The following is a 23,155-nucleotide window of genomic DNA, read 5'->3' on the forward strand; positions in this document are numbered from 1 at the left end:
TAGGCCTATTTGGATTTTAAGGTAGCCTAGTTTATTTTGTTTTCCTCACCCTTATGTATTAATGTATTTATTGTTTAATGTTTAGGCCTATATTTAGGAAACAGTAGCATGGTAGCCTATAGGCCTACTTAAAAAAAAAAAAATTTAGCCTATATTTAGATTTTAAGCTAGTTTACTTTCTTTTTCTTCACTCTTATGTATGTATGTATGTATGTATGTATGTATGTTTTTTAAGTATATTTTAAATGTAAATAGTTTATACTGCTGGTCCGATTCAGCGTCTCCGCTCGCCACCTGAGTCACGCGAAAACCGCATTACAGAGCGCTGCATCCCTCCACCCTTCAGAAAAACAACTTAGGGCCTAGCTGCAGGATTCTCTAAAACTTTCATACATGAGTCTTACTCCCACCACAATTCACTGTATTTATAAAGTATGCCTGCTGGTCATTTCTGAGAATATTCACGTCATACAACAATGTTCTGCCTCCAGATACAGGCGTGTTTTTGAGCGCTCGGGGATTATTTCTCCTACACAGTTGCGGATGGGGACCGCGCAGGGAGGGGTTGTGAGGTGTTCAAGATGGCGGCGCCCTGTGGAGTGCAGTTGCTCTAACAGGTAAACAGGTTTATTATACGATGTTTTTTTGTGGTGATATTTTTACATCATACGCAGTGACAGTCTAAATGTTAGATTTGCTCGCTCCTCAGAATTTTACGTGCATTATAGAGTCTTTCAGGCGTTATTTCTGGTTTGCACTAAGCTTGTCGAAAATAAGGCTCTCTTGATTGGGACTGCCAGTGAAATAATAGTCCTCATTGATTGTTACAGTTTCGAAATGAATCGCAACAAATCTCCACATGCATATGCACGAGTTTAAGGGGGAAGTTGACATGCATGGGGGTATGTTACATTTGCTGGCGCATTTATGGAGACAGTCCCGCAGATTCTGGCCATTGTTCTCGCGCGCTGTTTACGCTAGTGGTCATTTCAACACAGAGCTGCTGTCAGTGCATGCAGCCTAAAACACAACATCCATCTCCACATCTGCACATGTTTGCACTTTATTTTTATTTTGCACCATGCATAGGTTAAAATACAGACATTGGCTATGTTGTGAGATTTGTTGCGCGTTTGCTTTTAAACAGATCCTTTTGCAGGCGAATCATGAAATGCAGTTTCAAGCTATTGCCTTATTTTATTTTATGATTACTGCAAATTGGCATCATTTGCACTATGACTCTCATGTCTTTTCTATCTATCTATCTATATAATTTTATCTATTTTCTTTTCTTTTGTTTTAAATTTTATTTTTAAAACAATGCAGTCTGGTCACTTGCAGAAAACGCGTTTCTCTACCTCTGTAAGGATGTGTAAACTGAAACTGAGAGATTTGAGACCCAAAACTCAGTTAAGCAAGAAGTCTTCATGACAGCGCTTGTACACAACCTCTTTAAGGAATTTGTTTATGTGGCCCTAAACGTGGCATATAAAGCTTCTTTGTGCTGTTAACAGGCCTGTTTTCCAATTGGCAGGCGCAGCCACAGTTCGCGATGAGGTCGTCCAGAACTTCATCTTATTAGTGTTTTTTCCTCCTCAGTGTGATGCATGCTCTTATTTTGTGGGATACGATCATGACGTTAATCAATGAACTTCTTTGTATTTCCATTGAGGGGTCAGCTTGCCATCACCCTTCCCTAGATGGTTGTCATCTGGCACAAAGTTATGCTTAGAGCAGTGCTTTGTGTTTTATAACAGCTGTTTGTTTGGTGGATAATTGGAATGGTCTCCAGCAAGTATGTTGTATGATGTTGTATGTTGTCAAATACAAAGAAAAATCGCTATTATATGGGCAAGATGTCCTGATAGTCTGCCTTTAAGCATCATGGCTAGTGTTGTTCGAGCCAGTTAATGGATCTGTTACTAGAACTGGAACTTTTACTAGTCTTGCATTGTAGCATTGCCAACTATTATACATTTTCATATCATTTACGTTCATACTAACAATCATTTATTTCTGTTATGTATTGTACACCATTCTTGTAAACTGTGCTGATTTACCATTCTAAACTTTGGGGGTCAGTAAGATTTGTAGTAATAATACTTTTATTTATTAAGGATGCATTAAATCGATCAAAAGTGACAGTAAAGACATTTATAATGTTACAAAAGATTTCCATTTCAAATAAATGCTGTTCAGATTGAAAATATTAAGCATCACAACTGTTTTCAACATTGATATAAGAAAATGTTTTTTTGAGGACCAAATCAGCATATTAGAATACTTTTCTGAAGGATCACGTGACACTGAAGACTGGAGTAATGATGCTGAAAAATCAGCTTTTTAAAATATCTAGATCCATGATCCATCCACAAATTTCTATAATTATTTTTTCTTTTTCCTTTTGTGTACAGATGTGTAAATGTATTGCTTATAAAGCTGTTTATGATGGGTGAAGCCTGTGAAAATGTCGGCTGTACATGTAACATTTTGAGCCACTGGCCCAGCATGCGAGCAAAAGCAATTTCTTGCTGATTATTCCTGAATATGCTGCTCTATCACTCCAGGCATAGTTCAACTTCACTGCTCATCGTCAAAATAGTGTGTTGCGAGTGCATAACATTATACAGTGTTCTTGTAGGATGTAGTCTATTCTTATCAGGCCATTGAGTCATGTCACAATTCTCTGGTCTCGTGAATTTTCTTTGACTTCAGCTTGTTCTCGTTGACCTGATGTTGTCAGGCTGGTGTGACAACTGCTGACTTTTTGTCATGTTTGTGCAAGAACAGGTCGCAACATGTGAATCTTGTATGCTTCGGATTCATAATCTGTTGTTTACTTGCCTGAAACTTCCCACCCACATTATCACAGTTGGATGTTAATGAGATCAAGTAGTACTCTTTATAATGGTACATCATAAATCTCTGTGAACGTTCGCACGTGTTGCAGTGTTTTTTTCTCACTCTTAATTGAAAAGTTTACTTAAAGGGGTCATGAACTCGTTTTTTTTTTCTAAGTTTAATTTTCTCTGAGGTCCACTTATAATGTTAAAAAACATCTTAATTTATAAGCAATAAGCTAGTTTCCTGTTTTTGGCCCTCTCAGTGTTTCCCACAGGATTTTGTGAAACTGGTGGGTGGACATCAGGACCCCTAGCCTTTATTGAAAGAAAATTTTGTAGCCTACATTTTTAGGTTAAATTCATCAATCTGGTGCACTTTGAGAGTTCAAAATTAAGAGCTCCAAGCCATATTCAGTGTGCAAATTGAACCAAAACAAAAAAAAAGTCTGTCCATTGACTTGTACCTAAACTTTAAAGGGGACTCAAACCTCTTTTAGTAGTGATATAGTGGTCAACAATACACTATTAAGTATTAATGTTAAAAAAATAATTGAAAAAATCTTGTTACATAGTTGAAACATTTGCCAACAATGTCAAAACAGTGTATTACATAGGCTTTATACATCTTGGTTGTGGCAAATATATTTTAAAGGGATAGTTCACCCAAAAATGAAAATTAGCCCATGATTTACTCACCCTGAATCCATTCTTCTTCTTTCATACGAATACAATCTGAGTTAAATGTCCTGGCTCTTCCAAGCTTCATAATGGCAGTGAATGGCTGTATGTCTTTGGAAGTCCATCAAAGTGCATCTATTCATGATAAAAGTGCTCCACGTGTCTCCGTGGGTTAATAAAGGCCTTCTGAAGTGAAACGATGCATTAGTGTAAGAAAAATATCCATATTTAAAACTTTATCGACTAAAATAACTAGCTTCTTCCGGCAGACGGCCGTACGCATCGACTAACGCCAAAAGAGTAACCCTTGAACTTGACGCACAACGTAATGACGAATGCGGTTGCCCAGCCCGGTTTGTTTGAACCGCGAGAGGCGTCAATTGCCGTCATTACGTTGGGCGGGGCTAAAGAGGCAATGATGTAGAAGTAGGCGTTGATCATCTTCTGCAGAGGCGGTCTTTCATTGCACTATTACGTCATAATGTGACATCCAAAACGAGTCGTTTGGGCAGCTTGGTTTCAGTAAAAGCTGTTTTTGAACTAACAAGGAAGTTTTGAGTTCTGAAACTTACAGGATATGTTAATAGTACAATGACCCATATATATGTACTGTATACGTAGATGCCACATTCGACCGCTCACATTCGGAGCGTGTGTCAGTGTGTGTGTCATCACTCACAGTAAGAATCAATGATGCCACAACATTACGCTGCTTCTGGTTGTGAAACCGCCGAGATTTAAGTTCCCGAAGAAATGGGATAACCTTTCACTGGTGAGAATGTGTTGGTTTGTGTTATGTGTTTTTAACTCAATATTAAAGGTTTTTACTATTGTACTTTTTAATGTTTTACCATGGTAACTTTTTAATGTCGTGTTAGCTAACGCCTTAGTCTTGTTGTATTGTGTTAGTTTAGCAAATCATCATCAAGTTTATAGCAGATATAGATTTTTATGCGTCTAACTACGGTTGCAGACAGTCAACCTGCTCTCGAATGTTCACGGACAGACTCTAATGATATGTTTATATTTATCTATATGCAATAACCTCTTACATGACAAAAGATCAAGGAAAATGTGATTTCTCAATTCATGACCCCTTTACTTAAAGGCAGAAACTACAAAATGTTCTCATGAATATTTCATCGAGACCGGCACTTCTAGACAAGTGAAGTGATGTAAGCCCTCAAATGTCTCTTGCAGGTGTGCCTGGAGACTGTATCGACGGGCGGCCCTGGAACCCTTCCAGGCTGGACAGGACACGGGACGCTGTGAGAGTGACGTCTGAAAGTCCTTCCCCTCTCCCTTGACTGTTTCAGAGACACCCGCCTCCGAACCCTCCATACCATCATGTCCAGGGAACAGCTCAGCATAGGAGACCTGCTTCCTCTGCTGGAGACCTCTGACCTCCGCCAGCTGGATGAGATCAAGGGCCTTATCAATGAACACCTCAGCACAGGTCCAGCCAAGTTTGAAAGTTGAATTTTCAAACTTCTTGATATTTTCTGCATGATTCATATTCTAATATTCTAGTTTTATTGCATGACTGACAGTCAGTGTGGATTCATGTTTTGCAGATCGAGGGTCCGTGCTGCTGAACGGCTTGGTGGATTATTTCCTGGAGACCAACTCCGCCCAGGCAGTGCACATCCTGTCCTCAGTGAGGGAGCCACACGATAAGGTGAATGACTGCTCACGGATATCTCTTTTTCACCATGAGTTTTTTTTTTCTGGTTCCTTTTAATGTTTCACACTCAATTTAAATCCATGTTCCATGGGCTTTTCTGCCAAAGAAAAGCTCCATGGTTCAAACTTTAAAATTGTAGAAAGTTCGTCATCAATTTTAGTATTGTTATTTTACAGTTGTACTATATATTAAAAAAAAAGCATTTTTAACAAATTTTCACTATAAAAATCACAAAAATCAAGTTTCTCTTGCTCCAAATTATAGGTAACTACACAATTGTCTGGCTTTTAGTGATGATTATTTATTATAATTATTTTATATGATTTATATATTATTTGTATATCTATTCTAACCCTAATCCATTACATATGAGCAAATTTTTGTCTAACAATTATTAAAGGTGCTCTATGTAACTTTTCTACTAAAATGAATCCTTTTTTTTATTGCCTGTGTGTGAAGGTGTTGTAATCACACATTAAAATGATCCACTTGTCGAGTTTTGCTATTACCTCTGAAAGCTAGTATTCCTATTTCTATGTGAAGTCTCCGGGTCGGATTTACCGCGAAATCCAACGGATGTGACGTGCATGCGCGCTCCCGAGCCTCTCTTCTTATATACAGTCTATTGTAGACGGTCAGGGAGTTACGTCCGGTTAAAGGCGCACGTTTTTCGGCTTATATCTCTGTCAATCTTTGATCAATATTCCCAAGACTCTAATCGTTCGTAGTGCTGGACGGGGCCTTTTGAACGAGCCCACCCCCGAGGTCCAACTCGCCCGACTCCCCGAGTTATAGCCGTTCGAAATCGGGGGTCCCAGCGAACGGCGATCCGGTAGGGGGCATCCCCGAGGCCCGCCACTCTAGCTTTCGGGCAAGGGTTCCCCTGGGACCTCCTCCCCCGAATTTGAGCACTCTGGGTCTTTGCGTTCCAGAGATACGAGCGATTTTCTTCTGAGATCGTGACGTCACCGGCGTCCGCAATTTTGCAGCGCGCCCGACGGTTTTCTGCTAATATCTCCGCAAAAAACACCACCAAAAACTATGGAACTTATATGGTTCTTTTCAGCTCGACTAGATGGTCCCAACGAGCTCGGTGCTCGCCGAATCCGTCTTGTATTCGCCGAGATATTTGCGTAATAGACGGTATTGTCTATGAGTTCGAGCACGAGCGCTCTTGTAAAATTTGGTTGCAATCTGAAACATCACCACTAGAGGCCGCTAAAAGTTCCATAGAGCACATTTAAGCATTTAGTCTAAATGAATATAAAAATATACCGTTAATATGTCAAATAAATAAGATTTGAAATCAATAGATAAAGCTTAAAAAATGACTACATGTGAGCGTACATGTTTAAGTCTCTGTATACATATAATGTTCTACTACTAACTTTCACTTGCACTGATACAGCAAGATATGTTCTTGCTGTATAAATGCATTTGTATACTTTGTATTCTTCAATATCTTAATCTTCAGCAGAAGGGTAAATTGAATCTCACTGACTCTGAAGTGAATTGCATGTTTCAAGGCATGCGATTGGCTTTTTGCTACTGATGTCACACTTTCATGTGCACACCCTCCATGGTCTCAGGATCAAAGCCTGAGTTGACAGAGAAAGTTGATGATCAGCGTCATGGTACCAACAAAACATGATTGGATTGGTTTGGTTTTGTCTAATTCCGTAACCCTGAGTTTGTTCAACTACCATCATGCTACAGGGCCCCAGATCTTTGAAACGAAAAAATATGTTATAGAAAATACATTTTTGTAACTATATTTTGACTTACCTTATAGAAAAAATCGTTATAGTTCTTGACAAGCCCCAGAGCAGCTTTGATGTCATACTATAGTATAGAAAAGAAAAAAAAATCAAAAGAAACAATTATTTCATGCAAAGAATTATTAATGGACATGCATTAAAAATGACAAGTTGTAGCTTGAGCACAGTTAAAATGTATTATAATATAATATCACTGAAAAGAGGTTTGAGAACACCCACAATTTTCATGTTTTTCCCAAATTCAACCATTAGTCTCCAGAGTAAAAAAATTATAGCTTTTTAAAATTATTGATATTTTTTCTGCAGATGCCCTGCCCTAAAAAAATCACCCAATCATTCTAGAATGATTGTTTCCAAATATCTTTATTCAAGTCATCTGGTTAAAGCTGCAGTCCGTAGCTTTTTTGGGGTTAAAAAATATCCAAAATACATATTTGAGAAAATACATAACCAGCCAGTGTTCAACGCTATCTGCTTGCCTTAGCTCGATTCAAAGCGGTCAGCTTGTAATAATGTTTTTAATTCCAGTGGTTCTGGTGGATTTCCGCGGGAAATTCGAGCTTGTCTTTGCGTCATTACGTCACATCTGTACACATAAAGAAGGAGTCTCGGCTAGTATAAGCTATATTGCGTGTGAGGATGTTGGAGGTGGAGATTTATAGCCTTTTCTCACAGCACTTGATATAATTAAACTTATCAATTTGATGGCGGATCCAGAAAGGTTCAAACGACAATCACCAGTGACAACAGATTCACCCGCTGTAAAATGCAAAAGACTTCGTTCGGACTTCGGAGTGGCTACAGAAAAAGAGAGACTGCAACCGGACCCATGCGAAAACAAGGATACATATCGGAAGGACATTACATGTAGTCACGCAATCCTGACGTTGTTAACATTAACAATTTGAGAACAAAGTTTAATTTGCATGGTTTTTCGTGATATGATAACTTATAAGCGATTGCGATTATAAGTGCCATTTTACTGCAATGTCAGAACCAGAACAAAAGTGGGTGTTTCTTACTAGTTCAGATGACATTTTCCGGTGAAAATTATTATGTTGGTCATACTTCCAAAAACAATAATCTGTGATTCTGAATGCCAGTATCCACACCGGCGCGGTGACTGACAGCCTCACACTCTCCTCAAACATTGTTCATCTGCGCTGTGCCATGTCGAGGGTGTTGAAGTACAACTCACGTAAAGTTGATAATTCCGCGAATGACTGCAATTGCAGATTTCAAACAGAGATGGCGACAAAGAGGAAAAGCTGCGGACTGCAGGTTTAAAAAAGTTTTTTTTTATATCACAATAAATATATCAGTGAGCACATACTATAAGGATATGGGTTGTTCGTAATTATATAAGCCTAATCTAAATAAACACCTGTGAAATATGAACAAACGAAAGAAGCTTTTCATCTAACCAGCATCAATTAATCTCCTCTGAGTATTTGTATTTTATTTCATTTATATTTAATAATAATAATAAATGTCTAGGGCAGAGAACAACATTATTAACGGTTACGGTCTGGCCTGTAATGTGACTTGGCTGTGTTGTCTGTTTCTCAGCACCTTTTTGATAAAATGAATGAATGCATGGCTAAAGCCCCCTGTCGCCTGCCCACTCTCACTCTACTGGGTCACGTTGTCCGTAAGCAGCCGTCTTGGATCCACAAGATCGCTCGCTATCCGCTGCTGCTATCTCTCCTCAAATGCCTCAAGGTAAGCTCATAATGTTAAAGATCTTTCAGATATGCCTCTTGGTATCAAGTGCCTGGTTGTTTTGTAACATGCACTATATATATATATTTATATATATACGATAATTCGTGTGTTACAGACAGACACAGATGTTGTGGTTCTAATAACTGGAGTCCTGGTGCTCATTACACTATTACCCATGATTCCTCAAGCTGGCAAGCACCATCTCTATGAGTTTTTTGATATCTTTGGCCGTCTGGCTTCCTGGAATCTGAGAAACCCAGGTAAGAGATACTAACATTCAAATACTGTATGACTCTGTTATGCAATATTTTTACCTTTGAGGTATGTATTATTATTCATTAAAAGTCTCTGGATCAGTTTAGTCTCCCACAGAAATCCAGAAAATATTATGAGGCCTCTTTAAAGTAACAGACAAAATGATGGTTAACTAGCTGTATGATCAATCTCTGTTGACAGGACACATACCGGAGGTTTATCTCATCCACCTGCACGCAAGTGTCTACTCGCTCTTCCACCGGCTGTATGGGATGTACCCCTGCAATTTTGTGTCTTACCTGCGCTCCCATTACAGCATGAAGGAAAACATGGACACTTTTGAGGAGGTGGTCAAGGTGAGCTGTTAGTCATATAGTTTCCCAGGAGGTTTTCCAAATACATAAGATGTAAGGACATTCCATCATTGTTTGCTCATCCTCGTTTTCCTTTACTTTCTGTTCAGTACAATAAAAGTAGAAGTGACAAAGTTCCTAGTATGGATATGAGTAAGGATCTAGGATACATGAGTAATATATTGGTTATCGGTTAATATTATCAGTTGATAATTTGCTTATATAAACCACTGTTAAAAATAATCCTCAGCAAATCTCAAAATGAATATCCATGTTTTATACTGTATACTATAATATTGTGCTGCCTAAATTCACTTGTAGCATTTAAAACTATTATTGATTTTAGTGTTTACGGTTTTATTTTTAATATATATTAGACAAATTGTATAGAATTTGATCAACCATTTATCAGTTATTTGCCAAAACATGAAAATAATTATTGGTATACACTATCGTTCAAAAGTTTGGAGTGGTACTTTTTTTAAATGGTTTTGAAAGAAGTCTCTTATGCTAACCAGAACTGCGTTTATTAGATCAAAAATACAGTAAAAACAGTAATATTTAAAAATGTTATTACAGTGTCACAGGATCCTTCAGAAATCATTCTAATATGCTTATTTGGTGCTAAAGAAACATTTCTTGTTATCAATGTTGAAAACAATTGTGCTGCTAATTATTATTTTTGTGGAATATTTTTGTATTCATCTTTGATGAATAGAAAGTTTAAAAGAACAGCATTGATTTGAAATAGAAATATTTCGAAACATTATAAATGCCTTTACTGTGATTTTTGATTAATTTAATGCATTCATGACAGTATTAAGAAGTATTCATTTATTAAAAAAACTTTTGAATGGTAGTTTATGTCTGAATTTTAATATTGCTGCATCAATAACCAGTAAATGTCCAAAAATGACAAAAAGTACCTTAAATTGACTTATGCCGTGATTGCTAATAGTGATTGTGTCATTTCAGTCAAATATAATTAGTCATGTTTATTTTGTATTTATGCCTTTGTATGTGTTTCAGCCCATGCTTGAACATGTCAGAATACACCCTGAGTTAGTGACCGGAACCAAGGACCATGAACTAGACCCCAGCCGGTGAGGCAATACTGAATCATGTCACTTATTTAATTGCATAAACCACGAATGTCACAGTCAACGTTTATCCTTCATTTGCTCTCTTTTTTTCTGTACAGGTGGAAGAGATTCGAGATCCACGATATAGTTATAGAGTGTGCCAAAGTCTCTCTGGATCCGAAGGAGGCGTACTGTGAAGAGGGCTATGCCAGCATGCCTGAGCATTTCTGTGCTCATCTACAACAACGTCCGGCTGATTGCACTGCCAGCCCTTACGGTGACTTCCACAGTAGCTACGGTAACACCCTCGTCCTGTCTGAATTACTTACTCAAACTTTGCATACTGGAATATAGCACTTAAAGGGGGTCATATGAGGATATTTTAAAAGTTAATTATTCCTCTGGTGCTGCTCACGTGGCGGTAAAAAATGACTCTAATTCTAATTCTAATTCAGTCACAGTCTATTTTCAGGCAAACTCTGCTTTTCTAGCAGTGACAGGATGTTTTTTGTGGACATCATTTTTCTGTCCCTTTCCAGGAAGTTCTTCCTCAGCTCATTACTCCACCCCTCGTCAGCCTGTCGTCCCTCCCTTGGCCCTGTCCTCTTTCTCAGGGAATCAGCCCCCCTATCGCAGCCCCACTGGAACCCGTCGGCAGGTAAGAGCACAACCAATGGTGTGAGGTGGAACTACCTGTTTGAATCCAAGGAATCAATGCTCTGCTTATAAAATGTGCAAATAAACTGATCCAGTGCAGGAATTGGCATCTGCTTCCCTCCTCCCTCTTGTTGTTTGTCAGCTTGTCAGCTGTTGTCCATAAATCACCCATCCCTGAACCCCTCCCTTCCCGTTGCACACCAGAGCTTCCCCCTCTCCCACCATGAATCATCTCCTTGTTCTCCAGGCAGTCTGAGGAGCTGAGAGGAAAGGAGGGGAGAGGTGTTGAGTCATTCCGGTGGGTGTGCAGGGCTTTAAAAAGAGAGAAACATGCCATCTCTTAGCTGACGCAGAAACGGTTGTCTTGACAATGTGAATGACGCAAGAGCTCTTTCTCCTGGCCTGTCACCTCCCACTATCAGGACTTTTATTCTGAACGCTCTGCTGATGGAAAACAAACAGCATTGTGTTTGTGTTCTAGTGAGGCTCATAGCTATTGACATTTGGTCATATGTTAATGTTTTTTGGTGTGATCATGGTTCAAATTTCTCACAATTCAAGATTAGGCTATGTGATCACAATTATGTTGTGATTTGATACATTCTATTAGTGGGGCACTGATAGGGGATGCAGATAATGGCTATTTTAACACTGAGATTGGCAGTCAGATCACTATCAGACAATGTTTTTGTGCTCTCAAAGGGAAGGTGCTTTTTAAAATATAGTACTTTTGCAGAGGTAAATGCAAATATATCACTTTAAGTTAGTGCTAGATCTTGTTTTAAATCTTAAAATAGACAGAAACATTTAAATATACAATATTGGCTGATAAAAATATGCAATATTGGCCAATATAACCAATATGTGCTTCCCTTTTTACTTTACTACACTTTTACAAGCATTATGGTATATGATGCAAACACATTGTGAAACTGCTGGCAAAAGTTTACATTTGGTGAAATGTCTATGTGTAAACACTACTGTTAAAAAGGTTTGGGTTGGTAAGTTTTTGTTTTTTATGTTTTTGAAAGAGTGCTCACCAAGGTTGCACAAACTACTGTGGAAACAGTAAGATTGTGAAATATTATTTCAATTTAAATAAATGTATTCCTCTGATGACAGCTGAATTTTCAGCAGCCATTACTCCAGTCTTCAGTGTTACAGAATCCTTTAGAAATCATTCTAGTATGCTGATATGTTGCTCAAGAAACTTTCCTTATTTTCCTAGTATTTTTGTGGAAACTGGGATGCATTTTTTTCTGGTTGACTTTGATGAATAAAAAGTTCAAAAGAACAATATTTACTTAAAATAGTAAGGTGTTGTAACAATGTAAAAGTTATCGCTGTCACTTTTGCGACTAATTTAATGTGTCTTTGCTGAATAAAATATTATTTTTCTTAAATCTTACCCTCTGAAGAAGCAGTCAAGGGACTTATTTTGTGTGTGCTTGTTTATTTATAGAACTCCAGCTGTGAATTTAATGCAACATATGGTGTAAAGGATTCCCTCTGGAGCCCCTCCTCCCACTGTGGCATGGCCACACCCCCTTCCTCCCGTGGGATGTCACCGAACCCGGAACTGTCCCAGAGTGCCTCTTACCTATCGAGCCGCCTCTACAGCACACCCGGTGACTATATTGTCTTTGCTTGTCCGCAAACAACTTTGATATTTTGAATGTTGGCACAGGTAGGCACATCAGGGTGTTCATTTCCTCTAGCACTAGTATGAATTTGGTCTTGTCACCTTTCCTGCAGCGGGTGGCAAAGTCACCCCATCATCCAGCACCCCTGCGGCCGCCTCACCTCCTCCCAGCTTCTCCGATGAGTTTCCCCCTGTGTCTCTGCCACGCAGTACCGCTAGCCCACCATGCAAGGTACTTTTGTAGAGGATGAACTTTTGTGCAAATCTGTAGTATTTCCTTAATGAGATCCTCTGCAGAATACTAAAAGATATTTAGAAAATTGTTTTTGTCAAAAATAGCTGAAACGTTCTTCGTTGAAGACAGAATTTAAATTTTTGAGTGAACCGTTCCCTTTAAGACTTCCTATACCTTCCCTTGTTAAAACAACTTCAAGTCTGCTCTGAGATCATTTTGCTTGTTTCACTACAAGCTCTTTTAACTTTTATGTGCTTCATAGGACGGTAGACCTTTAGACCACACCAAACCCGTCTTGGTCAGACAGGAGCCAGTCAGAGAGCTTGAGAAAATTGGACCTGAAACGATCAATCACAGAGGTATGTTACGAGTAAGAATTGTTTTATCATAACTAACATTGAAGTAAAGGTTTGATTTTCTTTAAAGAGTTAGTAGAACTATTTATTTAACCTTTAGCATGATTAACATTTTAAAGTGCTGAGCGCAAAATGTAAGTGTTATGGGTCGTTCACATCAAGGACGGTATACGATAACTATAACTTTTTAACAATCATTGGAATTCTTTGAGTCCACACCACAACTCTAACAAAACACAGAAAAATTATATCGTTGGAAACACTTTCAGAATTATTTTTTTTTCCAGCTGATTGACAGCCAATCAGAATCCACCCAACTTTAAGGAGATTGAGCTTTTAAAGTGGCATTGTGTGGCTATCGTGCGTTAGTGTGGATGCTAATATAGTTATTGTTATAGTTATCATTCTTGTTGTGAATGATGGGCCTTTAGATGTGTCATTATTAAGAGACCGAGTCTTTTATCTGACTCAGATGGCAGAGGTGAGAACATGCCAATGACCCTGACCGAGCTCTCCGTGTACATGAAGGAGCAAGAACAAATGAGGATCGAGAAAGAGCGGGAGGATGGTATGAATTTGTGTTTCTTTCACACTCACACTTCCACAGTTGTGTCCTTTCCCAACAGACAAACTAATCCATTAAACAAAAAAAAATGTCTGTCTCCCATCCTGTCAGCTGCCATCACAGAGGAGCTTCTGAAGTTAACCGAGGAGAAGCAAGATTTAGCTGGCCTTCGTGGCTTTGACTCTCCGTTTTTCAACACCACGGAGACCCTGACCGGCACACAAGAGAAACCCCTGCCCTCTTCTATCCTCTGCGGCTTGATTAGAGACCCTCACAACGCCATCTCAACACCTGACAAGGCTGAGATCACACCCGGGGACAGAGGCAGAGTGAGTAGAGGCCCATCCCAGGAGCATCCCTGGTCTTTCCAGCCAGTGTTCATGCCCATCGAACACCCAACGCACAGCCAACTCCATCGGAGCTCTTCCGCACCGGAGGACGAGGCCCTGAAATACGGCCTCTGCTCCCCTAGCCCGTGCAAACCGCCACCCCTGCCGTACGAGGCTCTGTTTGACATGGCCCTGCCTCGGGCGGCCTCTCTCTTCGTAGGGAGGAAGACCACAGAGATTGTGCAGCGAGTAGCCTTTGAGAGGTTCCAGAGAGGTGATTTGAGCAAGCAAGGGGAGGAGGAGTGTGTGGAGGGGGTTGTGTCTGCCTCCCCCCTGGAGGTGCTGGATCGCCTCGTGCAGCAGGGCGGTGATGCCCATGACAAAGTGCTAAAGAGGTAAGCCCTTTTGCTTTCACGGTTCGCAATAATTCAAGCTTGTGGTCATGTGTGGTTAAAGATCTTGGTTTGTTATCAAAAGTGTGCAAGTTCAAATCAATGTTCAAATGTTGTCTCTGTTGTAAACCCTAACCGGACTTTCCATGATTCAACCAAAACACGTGAAATGACAAAATCAAAGCCAATCAAGGCCTATTTGGAGAGGGACCTTCAATTGGTCCTGGCAAGCTCGTACCCCCAAGTCATTGGCATTTGTTAAGTCAAGTCTAATCAGCTATATTTATATATGTTTTATACAATACAGATTGTTTCAAAGCAGCTTCACAGTAATAAACAGGAAAATAACAATCAATGATGCAAACTTCTTCAAATGTAAGACAAATTCAAATTCTTCAGTAAAGCAACTCCAAAAAAAGGCAATAGTGTCATAATTTAGCGCAAGTCAGTTCAGTGTTGAGTCAGTTCAATGACTTTAAAGTTCATCAATAATGAAACGAGTTCAATTCAGCTATAAGCAACTCTACAGAAGGCAACAGTGGTGTTATTCAACTTTTAATTGTAGTGTCTGTTCTCTAACTGAACTAAATGATTTTTATTAGGCTACTATTGACTGAGTAACTTTTATAGTCTCTCTCTCGCACGTATTTGATCTCAACAAAAATATCACTCGCAAATTAATATTTTTGGTCGACCGGTTTAGGCGCAGTCTGAAGTCCTGATAACAGTGTCGATTTTGGAAAATTCATTAATTATGAAACGAGTTCAGTTCAGCTATAAAGAAGCTCTACAGAGACAAGAGTGTCATCATCCAGCTCAATTCAGTTCAAGTTTTGTTCTCATCTGCCATTTCTATATTATAGATCAGTGTTTCAACTGTAAAATTCTGGAGTTGAGTAACACTGATTCAGATTTCAGAGTTTGCTTGGTCATTCATGTGCTTGGAACTCTTGGAATTACGATATTTTCGACTCTGCTTAAACATCCACCCTGAACATCTTAACAGCCATGTAGCAACATGCTAACAACAACAACAACCCAGAACACCCTAACATTTGTATAACATGCTTTCAATCTTTTAGAACAACCTCCTCATGACGAATAACTCGTTTTCTTTAGAAAATGTAAAACAATCTAGTTTAGTTTCCAATCTATAAGAATTGCTAAAGGGCTGCTGGTGTTGCTCTGAGGCTCTTTAAGAAGAACTGGATCAGACTTGTTACAGATTTGCCCACTAACTCGCTATCACACTGAAACAACTGTCTGCTTTGTCCCGTGTCACATCCACTGCCACGCAAATCAGTCCACAGCGCAACAGCAGAGCCTGTGTTAACCAAAAACAATCAGAGCTCTTTCTGTCTCTCTCTCCTCCTGGCCTGTACAGGCCATATCCGAAAACACATAATTGAGGTGTTTTGGCTCTGGTCAGAGAGGGTTCTGTGAGAAAAGGCTTGCTCTGCCAGAAAGGCAGTGTGTCCGAAATTATTTTCACATTGCCACTGACCTTGTTGATTCCCTGTGTTTTTTCCCCTTTTTTTCCCCAACATTTCCGCAATCACTCTCAGATTGCCCCTGCCAAGCAAGTCAGCTGACTGGACACACTTTGGAGGTAAACAACATTGCATGAGCACACATTCAGCTACTTGTGGAAAAGTGGTTCTTTCAGAGTACAGAGAAATAATTCTGTGTTCAGCCGGGGATACATATTTAAATGAGTATTAAAGGTATAGTACAACCGAAAATGAACATTCTGCCATCATTTACTCACCCTCATGGCTTCCAAAGTTTGAAGTATGATATTTTGAAGAACAATGGTAATTCAACAGTTTTGGACCCAATTAAATTTCATTGTAAAAAAAAAAAGAAAGAAGATATTTTATGTTCCACAAAAGAAAGAAAGACTTGACTAAATGACAACATTTTCATTTTTGAGTAAACTGTACAATTTTTTAAGTAAACAATTTATACCTAAAGTTTCGAATCGTGCTTTAGACATATATATTTAAAATGTACACTTGCATGTACACTTATACTTACCGGTAAATGTGACAAATACTATTTTCATCTCCTCAGGGTGGACCCCGTATGGTGGCGGCCATCTTTATTATCATGTGACAAGCTGATTAATGCACACATTATTTTAGTAACACCCATATTATCGGACACTTTTAGTTGTGTAATAAATTAGTAATGGGTGACAAATATACCCATCTTGAACCTATCCTATACCTATATTTAATGGTGTTAGTAACTGAAAACTTTGGGGGGTTTTTTGAAGGATGTTTTTGAGTATATAAGAACCCTGCCCAAAAAAAGGGCACTGGTAAAACATCCATTTTAATATTTAATGTTTAAATTCAATATTTCTGATTTATATGATGCTTGAAAAGAGCTACTTTTAAATGGCCTTCAATGGACAAAGATGCTTTTTGCAAGCAGAATTAAAAAAAAAGTCTTAATTACTTAAATGCTTAAATCTGAATTTTCTTTCTTTCTTTCTCATGCACAGGTTCTGCTCCTCTGGACGAGCTGCAGACACTGCGCAGTCAGCTTCTGCTGCTCCACAACCAGCTCCTGTACGAGCGCTACAAGCGAGAGCAGCATGCTGTACGTAACCGACGTCTGCTTCGGCGCATCATCAATGCTACCGCGCTCGAGGAGCAGAACAACGCCATGGTAACTTAAACACAATTCCATGACCTTTCAAAAAAGCGTTCGGCGGTTTAAGTCATTGGTTAGAATTAATGCCATTAGATTTAAAATAGTTCTCTTTTTCACAAGGCTAGTTTAGTGGCACCAGACATTGCCCTTTGTTGACCACTAGAGGGTGGCAGGGACTAATGCAGTTGATTTGTAAATCTGTGTTTGTTTCAACAGAAGGACCAGCTGAACCTGCAGAGTGTGGATATCCTGTCTCTGAGAGAAAGTCTGCAGGTGGAGCAGCAGAGATACCGGCAGCTTTGGGACGACCGAGAGACTGTAGTTACACGCCTGCACAGCCAGATTCGCCAACTACAGCAGGCCAGGGATGACTACTACACCAAAAACCAAGAGTTACAGGTGCTTTAAACATAGCCAAGAGTTACAGGTGCCCCCCCCCCCCCAAATAAATGCATCAAATTTGACTTCTTCAAATATATTTGATAAAAAATGATTTCTGTCGCTTTTGAACAATTTATTGTATCCTACCTACCTTAATAATAAAAAATTAAAAAAGTAAGCCCAAACTTTTGAATGGTAGTCTATTTAATTTAATGGTAGCAAAAGAGATGGCCACAACATTCAGAAACAGGATGATGATTTACTATGCATCTGTGATGCTCCACTCAGAGTAAGCTACAAGAATGCCAGAAGCGAATAGGTGAGATGGAGGCGGAGCTTCAGAAGGCGAATAACAAGGTGTGCCACACGGGACACCTGCTGAACCAGCTCACTGTCAAGGTAAAAATAATCACCTCTTGTCTCTTGAGCTCCAAAAAGAGACAGTTTTAGTGTATTTCCTGTAGTAAATGACGATTTTTAATTTTGGAGTGAACTGTTCCTCTAATTTTTTGGGTATAGTGTGTTTGTGTCATTATCATCATCATTTTCCCCTATCATCTTTTCTCTTTTTTTTTTAGTTGTCGTCGAGTGAAAGTATTCAACAGCAGTTGAGTTTTCTGAATAAGCAGCTGTTGCTGTTGGGAGAAGCTCATAAACTGTGTGTTCAGGAGCTGCATCAGGCTGGACCGGATACTAGCAAGGTACAAGTCAAAAGAACAAAATACCCAGCATCTCTTTCATCATTGCCATGAATCAGATTTACATTATATTCTCCGTCTTCCTCCACTTCTCTCCTTTAGGAGGTGCAGATGCTGCAGATGTCCTGGGGGAAGGAGACAGAGTGTCTTAAGCAGAATCTGTTACTTCAGAGCCAAAAGCTGGATGCTGCTCAGCAGAGAGTGGCGGAGCTGGAGACTCAAATCTCGAAGAAAGAGCATCTGATCGCAGAACAAAAGAAGTTTCTTGAAGATGTCAAGGCTCAGGCCAAGTATGATCTGAAGGCTGTTTATACCATACAAACAACTTATCTTTACATTATTAACTCTTGAAAACTCCCACTCTGTGTTCTATATGATATGCTTTCTTGTTTATTCCATCATTTTACAATGTCTGACAACTTTTCTTATTCGCCTTGGCTTAGAGGGGAACTGCAGGCTTCTGAGAGCAGATATCAGGCACAGAGGCGGGTAACTCTGGCTCTGCAGACTGAGCTTTTGCAGCTTTACAGCAGGCTGGAAACAGAAGGCTCCTCGGCCCCTGCTGTAGCCTTACCGGCAGAGGGCGCCACTGAGCCCCGCAGTTCCACCGAGCCCAGGTAGGACTGAAAAAACCTGAAAACTATAGTGTTAGCCAAATATAACCAAATATAAGCAGGTACGTTGCATTGTTTTCCTGTCCAACCTACTACTACTTCTGTGTTTGTATGATTTTATGATATGCCATTGGCAAAAAATTGTTGGCAAACGTAACTGCTTTCTATTCATTATTAAAAGCACACTTAAGTACTTCAATACCACAGCTAAAACTACTAGCCTAACTAATAAAAGACAAGTGAACAGTCAGTAATAAAATAAGAACAAATACTCTAATTACAAGTATAGATAAATGCAATAGAATAAAGTTACAAATAAAGTAAAGTCTAACAGGTATATCCATGTACAGAAATGTAAAATATACATATACCGGTAGATTAATCTTTGTTAAAGCTGTTTTGTTGTTTGATTTATATTAATGACATAGACAGCAGCAGGTGTTAATAGGCTGCTGACACTTTAAGACCTAATAAATGGATACAATAATGATACACATCAGATTTTTTTCTCTCAACTGTTTGCATTCACTTGATACATAAACAACTGTGTTTAAAGGTAGGGACACACCAAACCGACGCCAAAGAACTAGCGCTGATGAAAGCCGATTGTGTTGTCACCTGCATCGGGGGAAAAAAGCTGCACTTTTTCTTGAACACACGAGAGAACTACAGCCGACTGTCAGATAGCATGCCCGTTCTGCGCCTGTGTGTAAATGCGACAACGGACTATTTCTGCAGATATATTCGTCATTAAAAGGGAAACTGACCTGCAGATATACAAACCGTAAACAAAGCAGTGCGTGATTACCGTTTTGAATATCGATCCTGCTGATAACTTTCTTTATTCCACTTCGCTAATGTTATTATTAAAATATTCGCCAAGGAACACTCAGGTAAGATGAAGTAAAATTAGAACAGCCTTCTATCTGTACCGTTTTGACTTCGCTGTTTTGCTATTATTCTCATGCACTGACTCATTCACTAAGCTGAACAGCTGAGTTATCTCTCTCACCAACGGCACAACGCGATTCTACATGATGAATTGGCCCAAAAAAAACAGACGGCGTCCAACTAGAGCCAATGGTGCGGAACACAACAAAAAAACTACGTCGGCTGACTCTCAAAAACGGCCTGACGTTACCCGACAGGCGATCGTTGGCTTGGTGTGTCCCGGGCTTTAGAGAATTCTTGCTGAGACTATTTTGAGTATTTTGACATCATTTTGTGTGTGTATGTCCGTTCAGGCGCAAGAAGACACGAAAGAGCAATCAATCCGATGTTCGCGATAACAGTGCGCATGTTCCGAATTGAGGCGCTTGCATGGTTTAAAATCGCTTGAATGTATAGACTGGCAATAGCAAACTTTCACTCTATGATTGTTAAGCTTTAGAATTAATCCGCAAATCATATGCGTGATATATGGGTAATGGCTAGGTATTTTTTCACTTTTTTGTGCTATTTTTCATCCTATATTAATTTTATTTTAATGTTATAGTTATATCTTGCATATCTAATAATTCTCTTTCCAAATAACTTGCCTTTGTTACTTGATTATTGTGCATTTTCTGGCATTTTTGAGGCCCACCCCCCAAACCTCAATCTCGTTGTTGCATAAAATGATTAAGATTGTGACATTTTTTCTGGTTGTTTCTGGTGTCACAGTGTCATAGTGGTGGACGGCGCAGTAAAAACAGCCACCAAAGAGGACGGCAAGTCATCTCAGTCTCCGCGTGGCAATGGCAGCACTTTATCTCCAGGGCAGCCCAAGGCCAGCCCTTCCCCGGCCAACTCTGTAAACGGCAATCGAGACACTCCCCCACCTGTCCTAGTGGAACCGCCCCTTCACCGTCCTCATTCCCCGCTGGGACCCCCAGGACCCATGGTCCCTTCTGACACCCCAGTCACTGTAGGCTCCTACCCCAGCGCCAAGAGCTTTCTGGGTATGCGGGCAAGAGAGCTGTTCCGGAACAAAAGCGAGAGTCAGTGTGACGAGGATGAAGCCCCGCCTCCACGTCTCACTGGCCTATCGCAGGGCCTGAAGACTGAGCTCTGCGTGGAGCCGACAACAAAGAGTACGCCCATCTCCACTGCTGCGCAGAGCTTCACGCTCATCGCATCTGCTAAAGAAACCCAACCTGATGCTCAGAGAGCCAAAAACCGAAACACGTATGGCTCACGATGCCCAGAGAGGCCCAGGCAGCAACCGTTAAGGATCATGGACTATAACGAAAGTCATCAGGAGCACAGCTAAAGTTATGGGGAAATGGTGAAAGAGAGGGAGGTAGAGATGTGCGAATTTAGATTATTAGAGCATAAGGCAAGACTTTTTCAATTTTCAGTGTTATCTGTCACATTTCCACAAGCCGACAACAGGATTTGGAGACAATAAATCAGTAAAACCCTCACCAAGATTAGATAATTGGAAAGCATGGACTAAAACAGCGTGTATAGAGGTGGTCACACAATGTCTTTTAGTTACCCCACTGCGTTGTTCACCAGAAATGTCACCGCTGCTTCTCTTATTTTTTCTTTTTTTTGCTAATTTATCCGCTCCCTTTATCCAAGCAATTCTTGCAGCATGTGGAAGCTTTGCATTTAGGCTGTGAGAAGCAATATAAGTTGATACATTTGTAGTAATGGTACAATGCTTACACCCTCACAGCTCACCCGCACAGAGCTGAAGTGTGTGTTTGGATGCCAGGAGGCGGGCCGGTCAGTCGGTTGGACGGTCGTCTTGTGCCAAGCAGGAGTCAGCGTTTCTTTAAAACCATCAGGTTTTACCTTTTAGACATGTCAAGCTCAAGTCATGTCGATCTTTACTATGTGTCTGTGTATGTGTGATGTCTGTGTGTGTATGTGGAACATGATGGCCTGTATCCAAGACTTGATTCTGGGTTAAATTGCACTGTCAGTTGTTACTCATTACCGAAAAAATCTGGATACAAGAAATGATACAGCCAAATGAGAGGAAGGTTCGACATGTTTTTATATTTTTTAAATTATTTATTTTTTGTCCTATCCTCCTTTTTAGCTTTTTAAGTATTACCAGTCACACACCAGTGCTTTTAAAAGTTATATTGCATTGAACAACAGCCATAGATTACTAGTTAAACCTAGGAATCTTATCCTTCTGTAATCGCTATAAAACATCTTAATTAAAATCCAGATGGCCATTTTGAAGCCTTATCCTATTAAATAAAAGTCATTCGCTTTGACGATACTAACCTTCCAGTCTCAAGCTCAGTCATCACATTCGCTCAGAACTCAGTAGGTAACTGAAAATAGTATGGATGATCTGTCTTTTTCCCTCTCACTTTAGCGCTCTGCAGATGTTCAAGTATATAATTACTAATTTTGCTTCCTGAGTCCCAAATACTCAATAAGACAATGACAGTATTTTGTAGAGCTTAAATGTACTGGGTTTCGTTGTATTATTCGAGCACATCATTTCTTATACTAGCACATATCAGTTTGAGGGGGTAAATACAAGACTCAAGTTTTGTCGAGCTGGAAGTATGTGGACTGTAGCGATGAGAGCTATATGATGAAAACAGTGTAAAATATCTCCGAATTTCCACAAAATGGCTACGTTGCTAGTCAAGTGTCATATACGAATTGCAGATGTGGTAAGTCATACTCAAATTGTTCCCAAATCCTGTTGTCCCCTTGAAGTCTCTGCTGTTCCTTCTGCCTTGCTATCTAGAGCATGTACAACAATCCTCTTTTAATGCCAACAGCAGGAACTATGACTTAAGATACAAGGTACAATCAGCGTGAAATGAAAGGAACGTTTGAATAGCTCCTTTGCTGGAGATGAAGTTTCTGGCGGTTTGTTGTGGGAGGGAAGGAAAAGGTTCTTAAAGCAGTTGCTTGTGTTAACTGTGAATGACAAAAATAAAATCGTCTTCAATGTTTTGCACTACAGATTTGGGGTTGTCTTGATTATTTTTCCTCCTCTATTAATTTCGCTTTGATGTCTGGAATGGAAATGTAATGCAATTTTAGGCCTACAAGCTATGCTGGGAAGGAAACATCACTGCCTTGGCTGTTGCCTGTAATGATTTGAAGCTGATTTAAATGGACGATGCTTGTTTCAGAAATGTTACAACAGACAGACGATTGACATTTGTTTTTTTAGGTATACAAAATGCATTTGGGCACATTTAAGTCACACGTAATGTATGGATTTCATTGCATTTCAGTTACAAATTGTGTTATTTAATTGTA

The 23,155-nt window shown here is 39.7% G+C and overlaps 1 protein-coding gene across 1 annotated transcript; it reads left to right on the top strand.

Moving 5' to 3' along the window:
• The first annotated feature begins 416 nt into the window (after positions 1-416).
• tsc1b (TSC complex subunit 1b) lies at positions 417-22,852 on the top strand. The gene is made up of 22 exons (XM_056268212.1): positions 417-617; positions 4,722-4,977; positions 5,096-5,199; positions 8,553-8,705; positions 8,824-8,968; positions 9,165-9,319; positions 10,346-10,419; positions 10,518-10,696; positions 10,938-11,056; positions 12,518-12,683; positions 12,811-12,929; positions 13,195-13,291; positions 13,761-13,856; positions 13,965-14,577; positions 16,140-16,183; positions 17,084-17,250; positions 17,452-17,634; positions 17,905-18,015; positions 18,195-18,317; positions 18,417-18,604; positions 18,758-18,931; positions 20,591-22,852. The coding sequence occupies exons 2-22, from the start codon at positions 4,869-4,871 to the stop codon at positions 21,177-21,179; spliced, it is 3,708 nt and encodes a 1,235-aa protein (XP_056124187.1). The 5' UTR covers positions 417-617; positions 4,722-4,868; the 3' UTR covers positions 21,180-22,852.
• Positions 22,853-23,155: the final 303 nt, after the last annotated feature.

The sequence above is a fragment of the Rhinichthys klamathensis genome, unplaced genomic scaffold, assembly GCF_029890125.1.
Source record: "Rhinichthys klamathensis goyatoka isolate OS25496 unplaced genomic scaffold, OSU_Roscu_1.1 h1tg000270l_1, whole genome shotgun sequence".
NCBI lineage: Eukaryota > Metazoa > Chordata > Actinopteri > Cypriniformes > Leuciscidae > Rhinichthys > Rhinichthys klamathensis.